This window comes from Piliocolobus tephrosceles, chromosome 6, assembly GCF_002776525.5.
Source record: "Piliocolobus tephrosceles isolate RC106 chromosome 6, ASM277652v3, whole genome shotgun sequence".
Classification (NCBI taxonomy): Eukaryota; Metazoa; Chordata; class Mammalia; order Primates; family Cercopithecidae; genus Piliocolobus; species Piliocolobus tephrosceles.
Window position 1 is genome coordinate 71,647,079 of NC_045439.1, and position 23,211 is coordinate 71,670,289.

The 23,211-nt window shown below is 35.2% G+C and overlaps 1 protein-coding gene across 6 annotated transcripts in view; it reads left to right on the forward strand.

Annotated features, from left to right (window-relative positions):
• RALGAPA1 (Ral GTPase activating protein catalytic subunit alpha 1) overlaps window positions 1–23,211 on the forward strand; it is a 280,919-nt gene that overhangs the window by 231,854 nt on the left and 25,854 nt on the right. For 4 of the 6 annotated variants that reach the window (XM_023189633.3, XM_023189636.2, XM_023189635.2 and 1 more), the window contains exons 37-38: window positions 14,384–14,542; window positions 16,303–16,430. In XM_023189633.3, the coding sequence (XP_023045401.1) occupies window positions 14,384–14,542; window positions 16,303–16,430 (287 nt within the window). Of the gene's footprint in view, window positions 1–10,119; window positions 10,215–14,383; window positions 14,543–16,302; window positions 16,431–23,211 lie in introns of those variants that run through there. The other 2 variants (XR_002725793.2, XM_023189637.2) reach the window with 2 other exon arrangements.

The window sequence follows — 23,211 nt, forward strand, 5'->3', positions numbered from 1 at the left end:
CCGAGGCAGGCAGAACATGAGGTCAAGAGATTGATGGATCATGAGGTCAAGAGATTGAGAGTATCCTGGCCAACATGGTGAAACCCTGTCTTTACTAAAAATACAAAAAACCAGCCGGGCATGGTGGTGCATGCCTGTAGTCCCAGCTACTCGGGAGGCTGAGGCAGGAGAATCACTTGAACCCAGAAGGCGGAGGTTGCAGTAAGCCGAGATCACGCCACTGCACTCCAGCCTGGTGACAGAGCGAGACTCCATCTCAAAAAAATAAAAGAGTTGTTAAATGATTGAGTTTTATTTTATTTATTTATTTATTTTTAATTATACTTTTAAGTTGTAGGGTACATGTGCACAATGTGCAGCTTTGTTACGTATATATACATGTGCCATGTTGGTGTGCTGCACCCATTAACTCATCATTTACATTAGGTATATCTCCTAATGCTATCCCTCCCCACTCCCCCTACCCCACAACAGGCCCCAATGTGTAATGTTCCCCACCCTGTGTCCAAGTGTTCTCATTGTTCAGTTCTCACCTATGAGTGAGAACATGCAGTGTTTGGTTTTCTGTCCTTGCAATAGTTTGCTCAGAATGATGGTTTCCAGCTTCATCCATGTCCCTACAAAGGACGTGAAGTCATCCTTTTTTATGGCTGCATAGTATTCCGTGGTGTATATGTGCCACATTTTCTTAATCAAGTCTATCATTGATGGACATTTGGGTTGGTTCCAAGTCTTTGCTATTGTGAATAGTGCCACAATAAACATTAAGTGTGCATGTGTCTTTATAGCAGCATGATTTATACTCCTTTGGGTATATACCCACTAATGGGATGGCTTGGTCAAATGGTATTTCTAGTTCTAGATTCTTGAGGAATCGCCACACTGCCTTCCACAATGGTTGAACTAGTTTACTACCATCAGAGAATACTATAAACACCTCTATGCAAATAAACTAGAAAATCTAGAAGAAATGAATAAATTCCTGGACACATATACCCTCCCAAGACTAAACCAGGAAGAAGTGGAATCCCTGAATAGACCAGTAACAGGCTCTGAAATTGAGGCAATAATTAATAGCCTACCAACCAAAAAAAGTCCAGGACCAGTTGGATTCACAGCCAAATTCTACCAGAGGTACAAAGAGGAGCTGGTACCATTCCTTCTGAAACTATTCCAATCAATAGAAAAAGAGGGAATCCTCTGTAACTCATTTTATGAGGCCAGCATCATCCTGATACCAAAGCCTGGCAGAGACACAACAAAAAAAGAGAATTTTAGACCAATATCCCTGATGAACATCAATGCGAAAATCCTCAATAAAATACTGGCAAACCGAATCCAGCAGCAAATCAAAAAACTTATCCACCACGATCAAGACGGCTTCATCTCTGGGACGCAAGGCTGGTTCAATATACACAAAACAATAAACGTAATCCATCACATAAACAGAACCAATGACAAAAACCACCTGATTATCTCAATAGATGCAGAAAAGGCCTTCGACAAAATTCAACAGCCCTTCATGCTAAAAACTCTCAATCAACTAGGTACTGATGGAACATATCTCAAAATAACAAGAGCTATTTACGACAAACCCACAGCCAATACCATACTGAATGGGCAAAAACTGGAAGCATTTCCATTGAAAACTGGTACAAGACAGGGATGCCCTCTCTCACCACTCCTATTCAACATAGTGTTGGAAGTTCTGGCCAGGGCAGTCAGGCAAGAGAAAGAAAGAAAAGGTATTCAATTAGGAAAAGAGGAAGTCATATTGTTCCTGTTTGCAAATGACATGATTGTATATTCAGAACACCCCATCGTCTCAGCCCAAAATCTCTTTAAGCTGACAAGCAACTCCAGCAAAGTCTCAGGATACAACATCAATGTGCAAAAATCACAAGCATTCCTATACATCATTAACAGACAAACAAGATAGTCAAATCATGAGTGAACTCCCATTCACAATTGCTACAAAGAGAATAAAATACCTAGGAATCCAGCTTACAATGGATGTGAAGGACCTCTTCAAGGAGAACTACAAACCACTGCTTGATGAAATAAAAGAGGACATGAACAAATATAAGAACATTCCAAGCTCATGGATCGGAAGAATCAATATCATGAAAATGGCCATACTACCCGAAGTAATTTATAGATTCAATGCCATCCCCATCAAGCTACCAATGACTTTCTTCACAGAACTGGAAAAACCTATTTTAAAGTTCATATGGAACCCAAAAAGAGCCCGCATTGCCAAGACAATCCTAAGCCAAAAGAACAAAGCTGGAGGCATCACGCTACCTGACTTCAAACTATGCTACAAGGCTACAGTAACCAAAACAGCATGGTACTGGTACCAAAACAGAGTTATAGACCAATGGAACAGAACAGAGGCCTCAGAAATAGTACCACACATCTACAACCATCTGATCTTTGACAAACCTGACAGAAACAAGAAATGGGGAAAGAAATAAATGGTGCTGGGAAAACTGGCTAGCCATATGTAGAAAGCTGAAACTGGATCCCTTCCTTATACCTTATACAAAAAAAGTGATTGAGTTTTAATTAAAGTTGCACTCTGAAATGGCGAAACTTTTATGCGCTAGATTTATTAGAGAATAACTTTATTTTAACTATTTTTAAAATCATTTTTAACTAATTGATTGGCTTTAAGTACTCTCACAGTGTTTTGCAACCATCATCACTGTCTCTTTCCAGAACTTTTGCATTTTCATTTGGTTCAAAATGTTTCTTACTTTCTCTTGAGATATCTTCTTTGACCCATGTGTTTTTAAGAAGTATATTGTTTAATCTCCAGGTATTTTTGGGTTTTCTAACTATCTTTCTGTTACTGATTTCTAATTTAATTCCATTGTTTGAGAGCAGACATTTTATGATTTCTATTCTTTTGAATTTCCGAAGGTGTGTTTGATGGTCCAAAATGCGGTCTATCTTGGTGAATGTTCCATGTGAGTTTGAAGTTCTGTCAGTTTTTGCTTGATGCATTTTGATGCTTTGTTAGGCACCTACATGTACGGATCGCTATGTCATCTTGTAGTATTGACTCCTTTATTATAGAGACTCCTCTTTATCCCTGATAACTTTCTTGCTCTGAAGTCTGTTCTGTCTGAAATTAATATAGCTATTCCTGCTTTCTTTTGATTAGTGTTAGCATGGTATATCTTTTTACTTTTAGTCTATATTTGTCTTTAGAGTGGCTTTCTTGTAAACAATATGTTTTTAGCTCCACTCTGACAGTATCTTTTAATTGGTATATTTATAACATTGATTTTTGAAGTGATTATTAATATAGTTGAATTAATACCTACTATATTCTTTACTGTTTTCTATTTCTGTCTACTGTATTCTGTTTTCTATTGTTGCCCTTGGTCTTTTTTCCAATTTTTGTCTTTTATACTTTTTCTGCCTTTTCTTGTTTTAATTGAGCATTTTATATGATTCTATTCTCTCTCCTTTCTTAACATATCAGTTATGATTCTTTTTTAACTTTTTAGTGATTGCTATAGAGTTTACACTATACATTTGTAGTTAATCTAAGTTACAAGTCTGCTTTCAAATTACACTATACCAGCTGGGTGCAGTGGCTAACATCTGTAATCCCAGCACTTTTGGAAGCAGAGGCTGGCAGATCTGTTGAACCCAGGAGTTCAAGACCAGCCCAGGCAACATGGTGAAATCTTGTTTCTACAAGAAACACAGAAGTTAGCCAGGCATGCTGGTGCATCCCCATGGTCCCAGCGACTTGGGAGGCTGAGGTGAGAGGATCACCTGAGCTTGGGGAGGTTGAGGCTGCAGTGGGCCATGATTGTGCCACTGTACTCCAGCTTGGGTGACAAAGTGAGACCCTATCTCAAAAAAAAATTATACTGTACTGCTTATATTATATTGTACTGCTTGCGAGAGCACAATATTCCTAATCCCTCCTTCCCATCCCTTGTATCATTGCTGTCATTCATTTCACTTATTTTAGGTATTTATAAGCCTATATATATAAATATGAGCACATATATTCAAATACATTGCTGTTATTATTAGACTATATTCTGTTAAACCAATTACAACTAAGAAAAAAGTTTTAATTTACCCTCAATTATTCATTCTGTCATGCTCTTCCTTTCATGATGTAGATCCAAGTTTCTGACATATATGTTTTTCTTCTCTCTGAAGAACTTGTTTTAACATTTCTTGAAAGGTAGGTCTGCAGGCTGCAAATTCCCTCAATTTTTGTTTGCCTGAGAAAGTCTATTTCTTTTTCACTTTTGAAGGATAATTTCAGATACAGAATTCTAGGTGTGTGGTATTTTTTTTCTCTCTCAATACTTTAAATATTTCACTCAACTCTCTTCTTGCTTATGTAATTTCTGAGACATCAGAAGTAATTTTTGTCTTTGCTACTCTGTAGGTACGATTTTTTTTCCTTGGGCTTCTTTGAATAATTTGTTCTTTCTCCTTGATTTTCCGAATTTAAATATGATGCACCTAGGCATAGTTTTTTGACATTTACCCTGCTTGGTGTTCACCGAGCTTCCTGGATCTGGGTTTATGACTGACATTAAGTTGGGGAAATTCTCAGTTATTATTGCTTCAAATATTGCTTCTGTTCCTTTTTCTCTTTCTTCTTCTTTTGGTATTCCCATTACATGTATTTACATCTTTCATGGTCGTCCCACAGTTTTTGTATATTCTTTTGAATATAAGTCTTTTTTTCTCTTTGCTTTTCTGTTTTGGAGGTTGCTATTGAGATATCTTGAAACTCAGAGATTCTTTCTTCAGCTGTGTCTTGTCTGTGAATGAGCCTATCAAAGACATTTAAAAATTTCTGTTCCAGTGTTTTTTTTACTCTAGCATTTTTTCTTTAATTTTTTTCCCTGAAATTTCCATCTCTCTACATACCTTGTCCATTTGTTCTTACATGTTGTCTACTTTTTCCATTAGAGCCCCATAGCATATTAACCATAGTTGTTTTAAACTTAGCATGTTTTCAAGATTCATTCATGTTGTAGCATACATCAGAACATCATTCCTTTTTAAAGCTGATTAATAATCTGTTGCAAGTATATGCCTCAATTTGTTTACCCATTCATCTGTGGCTGGAATTGGGTTGTTTCCACCTTTTGGTTCTTGTAAACAATGTTGCAGTGAACATTGGCATACAAATATCTATTTGAATCCCTGTTTTCAATTTGGCTATATAGCTAGGAGTGGAATCGCTGTGGTCATATAGTAATTGTATGTTTAGCTTTCTGAGAAGTCAGGATGTTTTCTATAGCAACCACATCATTTTATATTTCCACCAGCAATGCCTAAGTGTTGCAGTTTTTCCACATCTTTGCTAACACTTGTTATTTTCTGTTTTAAAAAAATAATTATAGCCATAGTAGTAGGTGTGAAATGATATTTTGTTGTGGTTTTGACTTGTATTTTCCTTCTAATGATATTGAACATCTTTTCATGTGCTTATTGCCCATTTGTATATACTCTTTGGAGAAATGTCTTATTTTCTCTAGTAGTAATTTAAATCGATTTAAGTAAAATTTACTTTGTCAGTGTCAAACTAGATTAAAGCAATGCTTAAGCTCTATATGTATGAAAAATGTGGTCATATACCTCCTGACACTGCCATTCTCCAAGAAACAATAGCAACTTTTAAGTCCAACAGAAAGGGAATTTTTATTTGATCTCATAATTCAGTGTAATTAGCCTAAACCTTCTTTTCATAGAAATTGTTTAAAACCTTATAAACATTGATTTCTTTGTATACTGATGTTTCCCATTTCCTTATACTTAATGACTCTTTCCTTAATCTGTTCCTCAGAGTTCTAGTATATGAGGTTTTTCTAAGTAGCAGGCTTATATTTTAGTTTTATTTTGGTATCACTTTATTTTTGATAGGTTAAATGTTTAAACTTAATCATAGAAGCCAGTTGTCTTATACTGGTTGTCCTTGATAAAAAATCACTTTCTGTATTGGTATTTTTTCTCCTGAATTTAATAAATTCCACATTAATGGTAATAAGTTGAGGCCTAGAACATGTGTCCTATTATAAATGAACAATTGGATATCATTAGGTTGTCCCCCCTGTCCTTTGTACATATATCTTTAGGTGTGTTAATCCATTCAGTAGACACATTAATGAGCACTGGTTGAAGTATAATATTGGAGGAAGTAAGGCTTGTTGACCTCAGCAAGGAGTTTAATACCTCTAATTAAATTAGATAGTCGACAGTCAGTATAAAGAAATAGCCATGCCTCTGGCAAGCTAGAATTATTTATGACTCTGGTCCTTTGCTTTAAACTTGGTAGGATAAAATCATTTATATCTATTTTATAGAAACTAATTTTAGTTCTGACTTTTTATTTAAAATATGTGATTTGTAAATTATTTTCAAACATTTTATTTTCTCAGAATGAGAAGTAAATATCCTTGGACCTATTTAAATGTAGCATTTATATTTCTTGTGAAGAGAAGCTTTTTCAAGGCTCAAGACAGTAGCAGCAGAATATTTATAACATAGACTATACTTCTTGAGCAGATTAGCCAAACATTCAGTTTAGCTAAGTTTCTCTTAGAAATGTTGTACCACCATATAAAAATCCTGATATAACCCCAGTCCAAGCAATCTGTTCTATAAATTATCTCTACCTGAGGAAGATTGATGGAAAATGGTTAAAAATAATTTCCACTTAGCTGAGTGTATTCACCCCTAAAAATCAAAAGTGCTGCAAGCATTGGTGTAAAGTGTTCACAGGAGCCTCTCTCATTTCCTCTGTCTCCTTGTTCTAGCCACTTGCTGATACTCTGCTTCATAGGTAGCTGAATCATCCTTTTAGAAGTTTGATGAAGATCAAGTTGAGATAATTGTAACATACTTAGTTGAACTCTCTAGTCTATCTTTCATTTCCTGGACCCCCCAAAATAGGGGGAAAGAAGCACTTTATTTAAGTCCATTTCCTCTGAATTACTATTAGTGTAATGGAAAGTGTTTCATTTTCTGCCTTGAAGTTTAGTCACAATAGTTGTGCAAATAAATGAACCTTGTAGTGCTGCTTGGTCTGATTTTTTATTTTAAATCTGTTTTTCTTTATTTTGGACAGAAATATAAGATACTTTCCAAAGAACTATATACTAAATATAGTCTGGAAAATGAATTTGTTCAAAAAACAAATTTAAGGAATAATTTTTAAATTTTTTCATTATTTTAGTAAAAGTGAATTTAGGATTATATTTAATAAATTGTGTGAAATTATACTCATTGTTTGAGTCCCAAATATAACAACCTTATAGAAGAAACTGCCTCTAACTCCAATTTTTGCATATATACTACTGATGACAAGAATAGAGGATTGAGAAAACAGAAAATATCAATGGTTCAGTGCAAGTTATCTCACCACAGTAAATGTTATGTGGGTGAGATAGCAGAGGCCTCTCATTGTATAGGAAATAAAACTCTTTTTTTTTTTTTTCTTTTTCCTTTTTTTTTTTTTTTTTTTTGAGACAGAGTCTCGCTCTGTCACCATGCTGGAGTGCAATAGTGCAATCTCTGCTCACTGCGACCTCCACCTCCTGGGTTCAAGTGATTCTTCTGACTCAGCCTCCCGAGTAGGTGGGACTCTACAGGCATGCACCACCACACCCAGCCAGTTCTGGTATTGTTAGTAGAGACAAGGTTTCACCATGTTGGCTAGGATGATCTCGATCTCTTGACCTCATGATCCGCCCACCTCAGCCTCCCAAAGTGCTGGGATTACAGGCGTGAGCCACCGCACCCAGCCAGGAATAAAACTCTTTAATTCCTCACTATGGCCCTATGTAATTTGGCCCCACCAGCCGCCTACCTCTAGATCTCATCTCCTGTCTTTTTCCTTTTCATTTACCATAATCTGGTCTCACTGACTGTCATTCTAACCTTCCAACATGTCAAACTCATTCACATCTTAAGGGCTCTGTACACTTACTACTGTCTCGGTTTGAAATGTTTTTTATCCACATTATCAGACTTCCTCATTCTAATTGTTCTGTTCTTAAACTCATGTAACAGTTTCTTAGAAGGACCTTTTTAGACCATCCTAGCTAAATAAGCCCCCTTCTACTCAGGAACTTTATCACATTACCCTATATTATTTTCTTTATAGATTTATCACCGTGTAAGTTTATCTAGTTTATTTTTGTATATGTTTATCTGACTCCTCCCACTAGAATATCCAGGTCATGAGAACAAGGACTTTGTCTCTTTTGCTTACTGCTATATCTCCAGCACCTAGTACCAGGCCTATTGGCATTTAACAAATGTTTGTTCAGTGAATTACCACAGCTACCATAGCCACAAATCAAAAGATCTATAGACACCTTTGTCTTAGTGACACACTTATCAAAGTGACATATTTAAATAAATGCCATTAACTACAGATAGTTCTGTTTTTATGCTATGTACTAGGTAATAATAGAAAAAAATGCAACTTAAGTATCTTTTCAATAGTCACCAGTATTTATTGAATGCCCACTCTGCTTAGGCATAGTATTGGATGCTGTGCCTGTTGTTTTCAAGAAACTTTTCCCGATTGCTAAAAATGAATAATCTAAACAGCAAGTGAATGTAGGAAAATATGTATGACTGCTAGAAAGTATATTAAAGCATGTTTTCTCACATGATTGAGGGATATATCATAGAGTGTGTTTTACTGAGTGTGAGTGCCTGAAAGATGGGGGAAAGAATGGGGACTTGGGGCAGTAAGAATAGTAAGTTAGTTTCTACATATATACCCCTATCTCCTGAAGTAACTGCCCAACCTAATTAACTTCTGTATGTTCTTCAGCTTTTAGTTCAAGAGCTATTATAGATCCATGTCCTTTGTTATTTGTATTCAGAAAAGTATATTAATTTTTAGAGCATCATTTGTATTTTTAAATTATTTATTCATTTATTGTATTGTTATTTTACTCTGGCTCCTCCACTGTACACAGAGCTTCGAGAGCAGAGACCATGTCTGTTTTTACTCATTGTTGCATCTGCAAAAGCTAGCATTTGGTCAGCTCTCATTATTTGAATGAAAGAAGGTGGATATGAAGGAGAGAGGGAAGGAAGAGAGAAAAGACTTTTAAGACCTCATGAATTAGTATGTACGGTATGTGGGATGAGTAGCATGTGATCTAGGACAGCAGTAGAGGAATAGGAAGGAAAGTACAAAAAAGGAATATAGTAATTTTTTAAAAAAATGAGCTCATTAGAGATGTAGTAAGGAAAATAGAGGGAATCAAAAAAGACTAAAAGACTATCAGGTTTTAATCCTGAGTGATTATAATTAGTTGTTAGGTACTTTTAACACAAATGGAGAAGTCAGGAGGATAAGCTGATTTAGTGAGAGACATAATACAATTCCTTTATAAGAATTCTAGTCTCCAGCCCCAGATAAATGATACTATATGGCACTGAGGAAATCTAGAATTGACTCTGGAATTCCTGTTGGTAATCATAGAGAATGAGTGCATTGCCATAAGGTGAATGTCTTAGTCCATTCAGGCTGATACAACAAAAATACCATAGACTGAATGGCTTATAAACCACAGAAATTTATTTCTCACAGTTCTGGGGGCTGAGAAATCTAAGATCAAGATGCTCACAGATTCATTGCCTGGTGAGGGACCACTCCCTCGTTCACAGATGACCATCTTCTCATTGTAACCTTATATATAATAGCAGAAGAGTCAAGTAAGCTCTCTGGGGTCTCTTTTGTAAGGACACTAATCCGTTATAAAGGAGCCCTCATAACCTAATCACCTCCCAGAGTCCCCTACCTTCCACTACCATCACATTGAGGGGTAAGGATTTCAGGATATGAATTTGGGGGGTGGGCAGGATGCAAACATTCAGTCTGTAGCAATGGGTAAACATCTGATTTTCACAAAAGAACACGGAGCAGGCCATAGACTATAGAAATTAACCAACATTCATGAGCTTCATGTCAGTGCCTGGCAAAATAGGATTATTAAACAGATGGTTTGTGAGCACTTAGATAATGAAGTGTAGTGATCACTGGGAGCCACCATGAGTTCACCATAACAAATCACATCAAAATAACTTAATTTGTTTTAATAGGATTACTAGATTAGGGAAAACCATAGACTGCAATAAAGCATTTAACTAAGTTGCTTGTGGACAAGTTGAAGAAATGTGGTCTTCACAACAGTTTGGTAAGTATATTCATGAATGATTATATAATCATATTCATAGCACATAAATTAATTATTTAACAAGAAGCAATATAGGGAGGTGGTTACAGTATAGGTTCTGGAACCAGCCTGCCTGGGTTTGAATCCTGGCTCTGCCACTTACTATTTGTGACCTTAGGCGAGTTACTTCATCCTTTTAAGCTTCAATTCCTCACCTATAAAAATAGGGATAATAATGGTTATTACTACTTCTTAGTATTGTTGTGGAAATTTAATGAATTGTCACAAACAGTAAGGACTTAATAAATATAGGATGTGAATTTTTTTAACCAGGAGGAAAGCCTGTAATGACTTGCTATACAGCTCTTAACCAAGCCTGTCCCATTGACATTTTTGTCCAAAATGTAAATGAAGACACTGGAATTTGAACTTAAGGATAGCCCAAATCTGGCAGAGTGCCAGCACATGAATAGCAGAGTCAGGTTAACAATAGACCTTCATAGGCTTAAAGATAATCTGAACCTGGTGAGGGAAAATTATGAAATCCTCCTTTAGTTCTAGCAGTCAGTTGTACCTGCTTAAAAGAACTTCGTAAGAAAAAGACTTAGAAGCTTGAATTGACTACAAGTTCCATTGGAGCCATCACTTTTAAAATGCAGAAAGTAATTTATTGAACAGACCAAAGGAAGAAACAGCCCCATTATGGGTTTACTGTATTATCCAGAGCGTGTGTTGATACTGTATTCTATTCCATACACAAGTTTAATAGAAACATTAGTAAACTGAAACTGTAACCCAAAATAATGAATATGTTTGTTAAGAGGAGCTAAGAAGAACCCTTTTAACCTGGAAAAGGAAAGGTGAGATGTATATTAGACTGATCTTCAGATAACGGAAAAGATAATATATAGAATACAGATTGGATTTATTTGGTAAAACTCATTTTGAAAGAGCTAGCATCTGGAAGACAGTTTGACAGTTTTTAGCTTAGTATTAACATGTTCTAATGATTGTAGCTCTTTAAAAATGAAATGGGGGCCAGGCGCGGTGGCTCACACCTGTAATCCCAGCACTTTGGGAGGCTGAGGCCAGCGGATCACCTGAGGTCAGGAGTTCAAGACCATCCTGGCCAACATGGCGAAACCCCGTCTCTACTAAAAATAAAAAACTAGCGGGGCATAGTGGTGGGTGCCTGTAATCCCAGCTACTTGGGAAGCTGAGGCAAGAGAATTGCTTGAACCCGGGAGGCAGAGGTTGCAGCATGCCGAGATCGCACCATTGCACTCCAGGCTGGGCAACAAGAGTGAAACTCCGTCTCAAAATAAATAAATAAGAAATGGGTTGATTTGTGAATTCATAAAATCCCCAACCTTAGAAGTATTCAAGCAGAGGCAGGGTGTCTACTTATCAGGCATATGGTGGCACAAGCTTCTGTGTTGGGTGGGAAATTAGAACTTTAAGGTCTCTTCCAGTATTAACATTCTAGTGTATTTGAGGACTTCACTTGTACACATGTTGAATTTCATTTAGCTGCTTTGTCTTCTTCAATTAATAATAGTCATCTGTAGACTATGTTATATACCTTGAGTTCCAAAATGACTTCAGTAGCATTTGAAAGAAATTTAGAAGAGTAGTTTGGTTGCCAATCATTTTAACAGACCTATCCCATGTACAGAAGTCTTCTACTCTATTTCAGAAATGAATTAGCATCTGGGTCAAAAACATATAGGTAGCAACTTCTTTGGTGGTTTTGGAGTATAGCAAAACCTACTGGTTATCCATAGGACACAATCTTTTTTTTTTGTTTCTTTGAGATGGAGTCTAACTGTGTCGCACAGGCTGGAGTGCAGTGGCATGATCTCAGCTCTCTGCAACTTCTACCTCCCAGTTTCAAGGAATCCTCCCTCAGCCTCCTGAGTAGCTGGGATTACAGGTGTGTGCTACCACACCTGTCTAATTTTTGTATTTTTAGTAGAGATGGGGTTTCACCATGTTGGCCAGGCTGGTCTCAAAACTCCTGATCTCAGGTGATTCGCCTGCCTCGGCCTCCTGGAGTGCTCAGATTGCAAGTGTGAGCCACCACACCCTGCGCCCATAGGACACAATCTTGTAAGTCCATAGAGATAGAAATACATAAAATCAATATTAAATAATATATAAAGTATGTCAAACATACATATGCCTGAAATTTCTATTAATGCTTAACCATTAAAAATTGATTCTTTCAGTAGTCTTTCAAAAATTCCCAAGACACATAGCAATGATTAGCAATTTCTCAATTTGTATCTAATTACTATATAATAGATTTTAAAGATATAAAAACATGCCTCATTATAACAGCCTAAAATAATTACTTTTTAGCATTTGAATGTAAATGATAAGGGATTTCATGAAGCTTTTCCTTTAAAATGTTTGAATGTATTTAGAATGACTTCGTTATGTACATGGTTCTATGCCAGAAATCTTCATTACAAGAGCTTGGCAAAAATATGTTGCTCTTTTCCATTAAACTTATTTAACAGACTTTTAATATCATACAGAAGATATTTGAACAAGCTCCAGTTATAAAATAAAAGTACACTTCCCCTTTTTTCTCGTTTCTTTAGATAAGTGGGCACTAGAAATTATAGATAGTTTTGGCAAGAGTTCAAGGGTTAATGTAGCAGATAAATAAAAGGAATTTTCTGTAAATTGAGACCTGCATTATTTCAGTTGTCTTGTCTTTCCTTACCTAACTCATTTAATTTTAAAAAGTAAATACCTAAATTCTTCCTGACAGTGTGCTCAGCTTTTACTATCGTTTATTACTTCAATTATACTTGATATCACTTAGAACAATCTGCCATTTGGAAATCTCAGTATAGCCTGGAGCTTAGTATTAGATCTGGCTGCTATTGTAACATGTACAGCATATGACATTAATGTATCAAAATTAGATTGGATCATCCCTCCTGGTTAAATTTATTTCACATTTCTTTTGTATTCAGTTAACATAAACCTATTAGGGAAGCTGACACATGGGGATGGCTGTATAGGAAGGATATTTTTAAAGTATTTTGATTAAAAAATGAAATTATGAAGCCATGGCTTTTCTGAGTTGTGTAATCTTTTTTGCTTTTTAAAAATGTCACAAAGCCCAAGTCCCACACGTTTATATTATTCAACTTATGTATGTATATAAGGAGTTACTCCAGGATTAAGGAGTGACAGAAGAGAGGCTTCACTAATTGGACTTAACTCCTCTCTTTGTTTAAGTCATATTTTAAGTTCTTTTTCCTACCCTATGTTCATCCTTAAGCCAAAATAAATGACATATTTCTGAAATAGAAATTGCCTGTATGTTAGATGATAGCGTAAATATTGATGACAGTTATCCCAGGTTTACTCTTCTAAACCTTTCCACCTGCCATGTGTCTAGTTATCTGAAACTAATGGAAATCCCATGTAAGATCTGCACTAAAAGTCAACTCAAATGCTCACAGTGGCAGAATCAATAAATGTACTAGGATAATGAAATTTTATAATAAAATGCATTATTCTATAGCATTCTCTCTGAAGAAAACTCAAGACTAAAGGGCATTAAGTTCATTTTTTTAATACCTTATCAGAAATCCAACTTCTGAATGTTTTGTGTTTTTACAGTTTTAATTATCATAATGTTAACTCTCTCTGATTGCCAGAAACACCTTTGTAAGCAAGCACCACAAACATTTAAATAACATCTTGAGGGTCTAACAATTCTCAAGACATCTATTTGGAAGAATTTTTGAGTTTCATAGGCAAAGAAAACCTGGAAATAAATTTGTTAAACCAAATATAATCAACTTTCTCGTACTCAGTTGGGGATTATCCAATTTATGAGTTTTTTACTTCTTTTTTTAAAACAATCTTTTAAAAGATCTGTTAGTGGAGAATTGGTGCAGTTGCTGGTTAAGGAGAGTATTTGGGCTGTATGTGAATCTTTTTAAATCTAAGTTATCTGTTTCCCATTGATTATTGACAATTGAAATTGTCTGGTCTTCTGCAGTGTTTCCTAATGTTTTTGAATGTTTGTGTTTCATATGTAAAACTGATCAAGCACAATTTAATGATTTTTTAATTTCGTTTTTCCCCTTTTTATGTTGTATGTGACTGTAGGACTGTACTCAAGAGCTTTTAAAGCAGTATAAATTATTTTCTTGTTTTTCCAGTTGAGACATTTGGGAAATGATGAAGTGCACATTGTTTGGTCAGAGCATACTAGAGACTACAGGAGAGGAATTATTCCCACAGAATTTGGTGATGTCCTTATTGTAATATATCCAATGAAAAATCACATGTTCAGTATTCAGATAATGAAAAAACCAGAGGTAAGAACTCCTTATCTTCCATTTTAATAATAGATTTTGGTTCTATAGGGGTTCATTGGTTTCTTTCCATATAACAGAATAAAATTTGGAGTAGGCATCAAGTTGCAAAAGTGAGGGTAAATGTAACATAGACCCTGGTAACTACATGGATTGCCTAAGCCTGGTTCAGAAGGAACTAAAACAGAATAAATAGCAAGAAACTGTGTTCAGATGGGGGATTTGGCTAGGTAGTGCCAGAGTGAAAGTTCCTTTGTACCAAGCTCAAAAAGGACTTACCTTTTATTAAGAGAACAATTACAGTTTCCTAAAAAACATAGTAAGAAGTAACATTTCCTTTAGAATAGGAATAATATATGATTCCTATATTTTTAGTTGTTACATCTTATTAATATTACATGATTATTAGTCATGTCAGTAAATGAGGATTCTACAAATTGAAAAAAATAAGCCAAATGGTTTAGTCACCTATCCTATAGTTGGATGTCTTATATATACACCATAAAATTCAAACACACTATTGCAGAAATGTTTTCTTCCAGGATAATAAAAGTTTGGTAGTATTTTTGGTGTGTTCCTTCCATTTTTTAAACTGAATTCTTCAGTTTCTAGAAAACCTACATTTGACAATTGATTATGAATCTTCAGAATTCCTTGAATTGCATTAAGTTTCTCATGTATGAATTTCTTATGTATGAATTTAGGTTTCTTCAGGGTTCATCTAAACCAGAAGTCAGCAGACTGTGGCCCATAGCCTGGTTTCATACAACCCACAAGCTAAGAATGTTTCAGTTTTGGTTTTGGGGTTTTTTACATTTTTAAAGAGACGTTTTTTATTGTTGTTGGTTTTGTTTTGGTTTTTGGTTTTTTTGAGACAGAGTCTCGCTCTCGCTCTGTTGCCCAGGCTGGAGTGTGGTGGCGCAATCTCAGCTCACTGTAACCTCCGCCTCCTGGGTTCAAGCAGTTCCCTGTCTCAGCCTCCCGAGTAGCTGGCACTACAGGTGCCTGCCGCCATGCCCAGCTAATTTTTCTATTTTTAGTAGAGACAGGTTTTTACCGTCTTGGTCAGGCTGGTCTTGAACTCTGTACCTCAGGTGATCAGGCCTCCCAAAGTGCTGGGATTACAGGCGTGAGCCACCGCACCCAGCCTTAAAGAGTTAAAAAAAAAAAAAAAAATTGAAGAATATACAACAGAGAGAACATATGACCACAAAATCTAAAATATTTACCATCTTATCCAGAGCTTATGTCCTTGCCTTCAGCTGCCATTTGTGCCAACCTTATTCAAACAGAATTTCTAAGTTTTGAAACCATGAGTGAGTCACCTCACAAAAATAACATTTAATTATCAAAACATAGATTTTTTTCTAGTAAACTATGTAATAAGGGTTTTAGGTTCTGTGGTAAAGCTAGTGTCACACAAAAATAATGAAAAAGTAACTTCTAGGCTATAGTGTTGACTTTTTGTACACAATTGAAACTAGTAAAATTTGAAAATTGGCTAAGTGTGTAAATTATTTACTCAGTTACATGAAGAACATAGTTCTTTTGAATAGACACCCTATAAAACTTTGGCATTTTTTGTTTATTGTCCTAGTATGAGTGACGCATCACAGAAAAGAATTGAATTCAAATAGTATTTTTACTGAAGGAAGAACTAAAGAAGCAGCAAAAATACTTTTGGATACAAAGTGTCTTGATTGCTCTTATTTACAATCTGTCTATAATTTGAATATAAAATTATGTTCTGATTTCTCAATCAGGTTCCCTTCTTTGGTCCCCTTTTTGATGGTGCTATTGTGAATGGAAAGGTTCTACCCATTATGGTTAGAGCAACAGCTATAAATGCAAGCCGTGCTCTGAAATCGCTGATTCCATTGTATCAAAACTTGTATCCTTTTTTTAACGTAATGGTTTCTACTCTAATGTATGTCTACTCACAAAGGTAAATATTTCTTATGTATTGTTAAAGCCTTTTATTTTCTAAGGTTTTTTTAATTATTAATTTTTGTAGAAATGGAGTATCATTATGTTGCACTGGCTTGTCTCAAACTCCTGGGCTCAAGTGATTGTCCCACCTCGGTCGGCCTCCTAAAGTGCTGGGATTACAGGTGTGAGCCACTGCACCCAGCCTGATTCCCTATTTATTGATGTATAGGTGGTGGAGTTCCTCCCCAATGTTGGAGCAGTTATGATATTTGAATGATATATTTTCTTTCACATGCTTTTTTTTTTTTTGAGATGGAGTGTCACTTTTGTCACCCAGGCTGGAGTGCAATGGTGCGATCTTGGCTCACTGCATCCTCCGACTCCAGGGTTCAAGCAATTCTTCTGCGTCAGCTTCCCAAGTAGCTGGGACTACAGGTGTCCACCACCATGCCCAGCTAGTTTTTGTATTTTTAGTAGAGACGGGTTTTCACCATGTTGGCCATTCTGGTATCGAACTCCTGACCTCAGGTGATCCGCCCACCTCGGCCTCCCAAAGTGCTGGGATTACAGACCTGAGCCACTGTGCCCAGCCCTCTTTTACATACTTTTAATCAGTACTAGTCTTTTGGTTAATTAGAGTCTCATTATATGTCAGGTACTCTACTACTCTGGAGCTGCAGAAATAATCAAAACAGTCTTTGCAATAATTCAATCTAGTTGGGGAAACATACTATGTTCAGCATACATGTTTTAATAGAGATATGGGCAGGTATTCCAGAAGTATAATAACAAGGGATCTTTCAGCTGGATGAGGTAGTATTGTCAGGAAACACTTCTGAAAAAGTGAGGATTGTAGCAATTTTGAAGGACAAATAAGGGTTAATCAGGTGGATGAGCCTAAGAGCCTTCCAAGCAGAGGGAACAACATAATCAGAGACATGGAGGTATGAGAAGATGTGGAATATTTAAGAGCGTAACTTCCAGAGCCAGATTGCCTAAACTCAAATGCTGGCCATGCTTTCTTAGCTGTGTAGCCTTGGGAAAATTATTTAACCTTTTTGAGCCTGAGTTTTCTTGTCTATAAAATGAGAAAGATAAGAATATCTAGCTCATGATGTTATGACAACTAATGAGTCAATATGTGTAAAGCTCTTAAAACAGTGCCTGGCACACGACATACACAAAGTTTTAAATTTTAAATTGTTTTCTGATATTCCTTTCTAAAATGAATTATTTATGTTTTTCATATGCTTTTTTTATGTGATTTGACATTTTATTTTTTATAATAAACTGTAAATGATAAGCTTTAAAGGAGGGTTTTTAAAAATATCTTATGTTCCAGTCCACATGAAATAGATTTATTATCTTAACTTAGTAGTCTACCATGTACATTTTCTTCTTTTGATGAAAATTGACTTAAGCAATCTGATTATTCTGTAATTTCTCATGTATTCTGACACAGTGAAATGGAATTGCAGGTGGATCATGGTATGTTACACTGATTAAGCTTAATGACATTTCTGTGGTATTTCTTTTTCATAGCATTTATATCTTCACTTACTTTAATTGAAAATTCATATTTGAAGCAGTCATTTTAGTGAAACGATAAGGACTAAAATGGACCTTGAATTGTTAACAAAAGTATAATTTGGAGACATCCACTAAATAGAGATTTATCAATTGAAAAGAAATTTCAGTAGGCAAGTTCAGTGAGTAGTATGGACATAGCGAGTTTATTTCTAAGTCACTTGTCTTTGACTATACAGTCTGTTGATTGTTTCTGAAGATTGTTTTGAAGACTATATTGTCTGTTGTTTGTTTGAAGCATCAGGAGGAACTATTCAAGAAGACCCTTGAGTTTTTGTGAATCCTGCTGAGCTCAGCCAGCAATCAGTTTCATTTCCTTTACCTTTGGGGCCTGGAATCTTGAGTCTTTTCACCAGATGTGAATAAACTATGATTCATGAAACCCATACTCACAGCTTACCATTTATAAGGCCCACACATACCATGTGCCTTTTTTAGGAATTACAGCATCATTCCCTAGATACAGTATCTTTTTCCTTTAAACAAAACAAGGTGCTTACTGACAAAGTCTTACTTTCCTAATCTACTTTTTCTAAATTTTTATTATTCTGATTTTTATCTCATTGTAATACAGGTTGGATATCCCTTCTCTGAAATTCCTGAGACCAGAAGTGTTTCAGATTTCAGATTTTTTTGGATTTTGGAAAATTTCATTATACTTACCAATTAATTGAACCTTTCTGATCTGAATACCTGAAATCTGAACTCCTCCAATGAATGCTTCCTTTGAGTGTCATATCAGAGCTCAAAAGTTTCAGATTTTGGAGCATTTTAGATTTCAGATTTTCAGCTTAGGGATACTCAACCTGTACTTCCATAAAAGCTTTGTAGTTTTAATCTGTTTATTGGAGTATACTTTTCAGTTTGTTGTCTCTTGAATATCTCTAGAACAGTAGCTAATCTTATGTGGAATATACAGGTTATTACTCATAAACTTTATCCACTTTGTTAGCTTCATCAAGGATGTTTACTCTCTGACCTTTGCCTCTTTCACAATTCACTGTATCCTAATGTCCATTCTGAGAGTTAGTGTCCTCTGTCATTTCATTAAAGGTGCAATTGAAAGTGGAGTGCAGAGGTAGATATGGAAGAGTTTGCACTTTCTTGTGTAAATAAATGTCTTAGGTCTTTTTGGAAAGTGGTGAGATCGATTAGATTGTAATGCAGAACTCTATTTGCCTCTTATGTCATAAAATAGGAACTCAACTTATTGAGCAAGCACAGACTTTCTGACCTGAGGTACAACAACATTTAAGATGCACTCCTTACCAAGTAGTTTTAAAATGCAAACTCAAGAGTTTTGGGAATATGGCTTAATTTTTTTTCCTACATCCCAGTTCATAGTCTTCTATTTCAGACTTCAAATTACACTAGAGGTATATAAAAACTGGCTTTGCCGTTAGAAAGCATTAATTTTTTTTTTTTTTTTTTTTTTTTTTTTTTTTTGAGACGGAGTCTCACTCTGTGGCCCAGGCTGGAGTGCAGTGGCCGGATCTCAGCTCACTGCAAGCTCCACCTCCCGGGTTTACGCCATTCTCCTGCCTCAGCCTCCTGAGTAGCTGGGACTACAGGCGCCCGCCACCTCGCCAGTCTAGTTTTTTGTATTTTTTAGTAGAGACGGGGTTTCAGCGTGTTAGCCAGGATGGTCTTGATCTCCTGACCTTGTGATCCACCCGTCTCGGCCTCCCAAAGTGCTGGGATTACAGGCTTGAGCCACCGCGCCCGGCCAAAAGCATTAATTTTTAACTCAAGCTCTGCCTTGTGATCTTGGCCAAGTCACGGAATCTCTGAACCTCACTTTCTTCAACTGTAAAAAAGATGCTAATAATCATCTCAGAATTGTTGTGAAGATTAAATGAGATAATGAACTCGGATGTACTTAGTAAATGTAATCATAAGTTACATTATTTTGTGCAATGATTAATCCTGTTACGTGTAAAGATTACAGTCAATATAAAACAAGTCTACCCAACACCAAGGAATTGCCTAATTGGGTTTTTATGTTTGGTTGATTGGTAGGTTGATTGATTGGGCTGGATTTTTCAGGCCTACTTCATCATGTTTTTAATAGCCAATCTTGCTGAGATGGTAATAGATACCACATTGGAGAAAATTGACAAAAATAGTAAACATGAATACTTTATTTAAACACAAAATCTGAAGTTTTCTACCAGCAAAATTATTTCTGGGACACAGAGTAAATACATTAAATCAGGTAGATCAAAAAATTTTTCTTGACTTAGAATCTTGAGTTTAGAAACTACAGGAAGTTGTTTTCCCATACTACCTGGGTGTAGTATATATACTTAGTATAGTATGTATACACACGCAGCAAAGGCTAGTAGTATCTCTCCTTAATACATACTTACATATATATATTACAAATATATATGTATATTGTGTACAAAGTTCTGTATTCTAAATGTTGGGGGAAATTACTTCATACAGGTGGATTATTTGATTTTCAAATGAACATTTATAAATAAACAACTAGACGTTTGTATTTTAAGATATTGAAATGCAGGTACATCTGTCTTAATTTTAAATAAATACTTGTTTCAGAAACATAATGTATTAAATTTTAAGATGTACATTTTTGAAATATCAGATTAAGTTATTAAGGAAAAAATGAAGCATTCTAAAATTGGTCAACAATTTAGTTAACATAAATTATAACAGAAATTGAGATACAAGTAGGCTTTGGAAACCAGCAGTTAATCCTTTACTCCTCATAAAAGAAATGAAGGAATTAAAAAAAAATCAACTTGATTATATTTGGGTAATTGTACTGCTGTGTCAGTTATTTTATGCCCAATAAAAGTACCCACTAAGATTCCACAGCATAAATTGTGCTATTTATGATCATTAAATACAGTTTAAATTTTATCCTAGGAACATCTTCTGTAACCATAAATCTAATGTTGTTCACTAAATGGGGCAATATTGATTGTCATATGCTACCCAAATCGATCATGCCGGCAGCCAGAATTACAGTAATCTGTCCATATTGATGACTGTCTTTCAAGCTGAAACCTCTCCTTCACTTCATTTGTTTCTTACATTACTTGTACTGGAAAAGCATTTTCTTACAACCTCTGATTTTGTCAGCTAGGTACTTTTTTTTTCAGGCGGGGGAGGGGTCTGGAGCTTAATTTGTTAGTTTGATCATGCAATTAGAATTGAAATGCAACACTGGGGAGGAAAACCAAGCAGATTCTGTGTAACCATTGGACCAGAGAAGTATTTCAGCTTTAATCCTAGCCATCATTTATTAGCTACCTATTGAAAGAGTGTTCATGGTTTTTTGTTTCTGTTTTTTGCAGTGGGAATCATAATCCCAAATTATTAATTTCATGACCTCAGCCATCATAGATTCTATTCTTAAATAAAAATTTTAAAGCAATGATTGCTTTTGATCCTAAAGACATTTTGACTATGACTTCTGAATATACAAATGTTAAATATGATACTTTTAGGTAAATACTGATTCTTTTTTTAAGTGAGATTTATTATACATAGAAATTTGCAGAATTTGCAATATATAATCGTGTTGTAGTAGTGAGGGTTTTCAGAGAAGCAGAACCAATAGGATATATATATAAAGGGAGAGAAAAGAGATTTGTTTTAAGGAATTTGTTCAGGTAGTTGTAGGGGCTGGCAAGTTCGAAATCTGTAGGAGACTCAGGAAAGAGTTGATATTGCAGTCTGGGTCTGAAGGCAGAATTCTCTCCTTCCTCAGGGGACCTCAGTGTTTTAAAGTCTTTAACTGATTGGATGAGGCCCACCCACATTATAGAGGGTAAGCTGCTTTACCCAAAGTCTACTGATTTAAATGGTAATCAAATCTAAAATATAACTATAACAGTATAAATATAACAGTATTATACAGTAATTATGAGTATAATATTTGTTATATTAATATTATAAAATATAGCAGTAATATCTAGACTGATGTTTGACCAAAAACTAGGTCCCATGACCCAGCCAAGTTTACATAAAATTAACCAACATACCCTGTTTTTCTTTTCTTTTTATCCTTATTACAAATTATAATTTGAGAAAAGTACATAAATCATAAATGTACTAGATAATGAATTATTACAGTTTAACTATCAACAAGTCAAGAAATAAAATTGTAATTTTTCTTCCTTCAAAAATATTTATTGATCACTTACACAGTTAGTAAAGATTTTGAGAGGGATAAAAGACAAATCAGATAGGAATCCTATCATCACAAGCTTTTAATTTAACAAGGAGAGAATAATATGTACATTACTAATTATAATAGAAGATTAAATGAAAATTTCCTGGTAGGGTTATAGATAAAATGCTATAAAATTTCCAAGGAAGAAGAAATTACTTTGGAGTAAGAAGATCAGGAAAGAATGTTTAGAAAATCTGGGCCTCAAAAGGTGGGGTTTGAGTAGATGAAATGCAACATGTCTGTTACAATTCTTGTAATTTATAGTCTTAAGGCTTTGTATGTATGCATATATGTATATTATATAAGTATAATATTCTGAAATATACAGTATGGGGGATATTATATAATTAAATGGCATTTTAAAAGAATACTTTATTCCTCGATTTAGAATATTCTTTCCTCCCACAACTGGTATTATTTGATTTATTCTAATCTGTTTATATTTGACTTTTTCTTAAATACCAGAATTGGGTTTCTATTTAACTTGATCGGGCAGATTACCAGAAGTCAGTGATTATTCTTCAATTAGTCACAGTTTATTATCCCTCAAGCTCTACTACTCATATGTACAGTACCTGTTGCAAAGTAGGAGAGCCAAAACTAAGTGGAATGGAATTGATTGGTTCTGCTAATGCAGTTGCCTTTCGTTATGATAAAACATTATAAAACCTCTTGGTGGCAGGTCTGTCAGTGTTGTTGCCGTTTCACGTTAGAAGAAAATGAGTTTATTGAGAAACTATATAATTTTATGTATCTACTGTCTTTTGTAGATTATTTCCTCAGAAGATAACATCAATAAGTATGGGTTATCCTTAATTTAATGTGTTAAAAGAGGATAATAGCACCAAATTCAGGATGATGTAAGGATTAAGTAAAATTATCCACATGAAGCACTAGGTAACCTATCTGTCATGTAGCAAGAGTTCAGAAAATGGTAGCTACATGGGAGTTA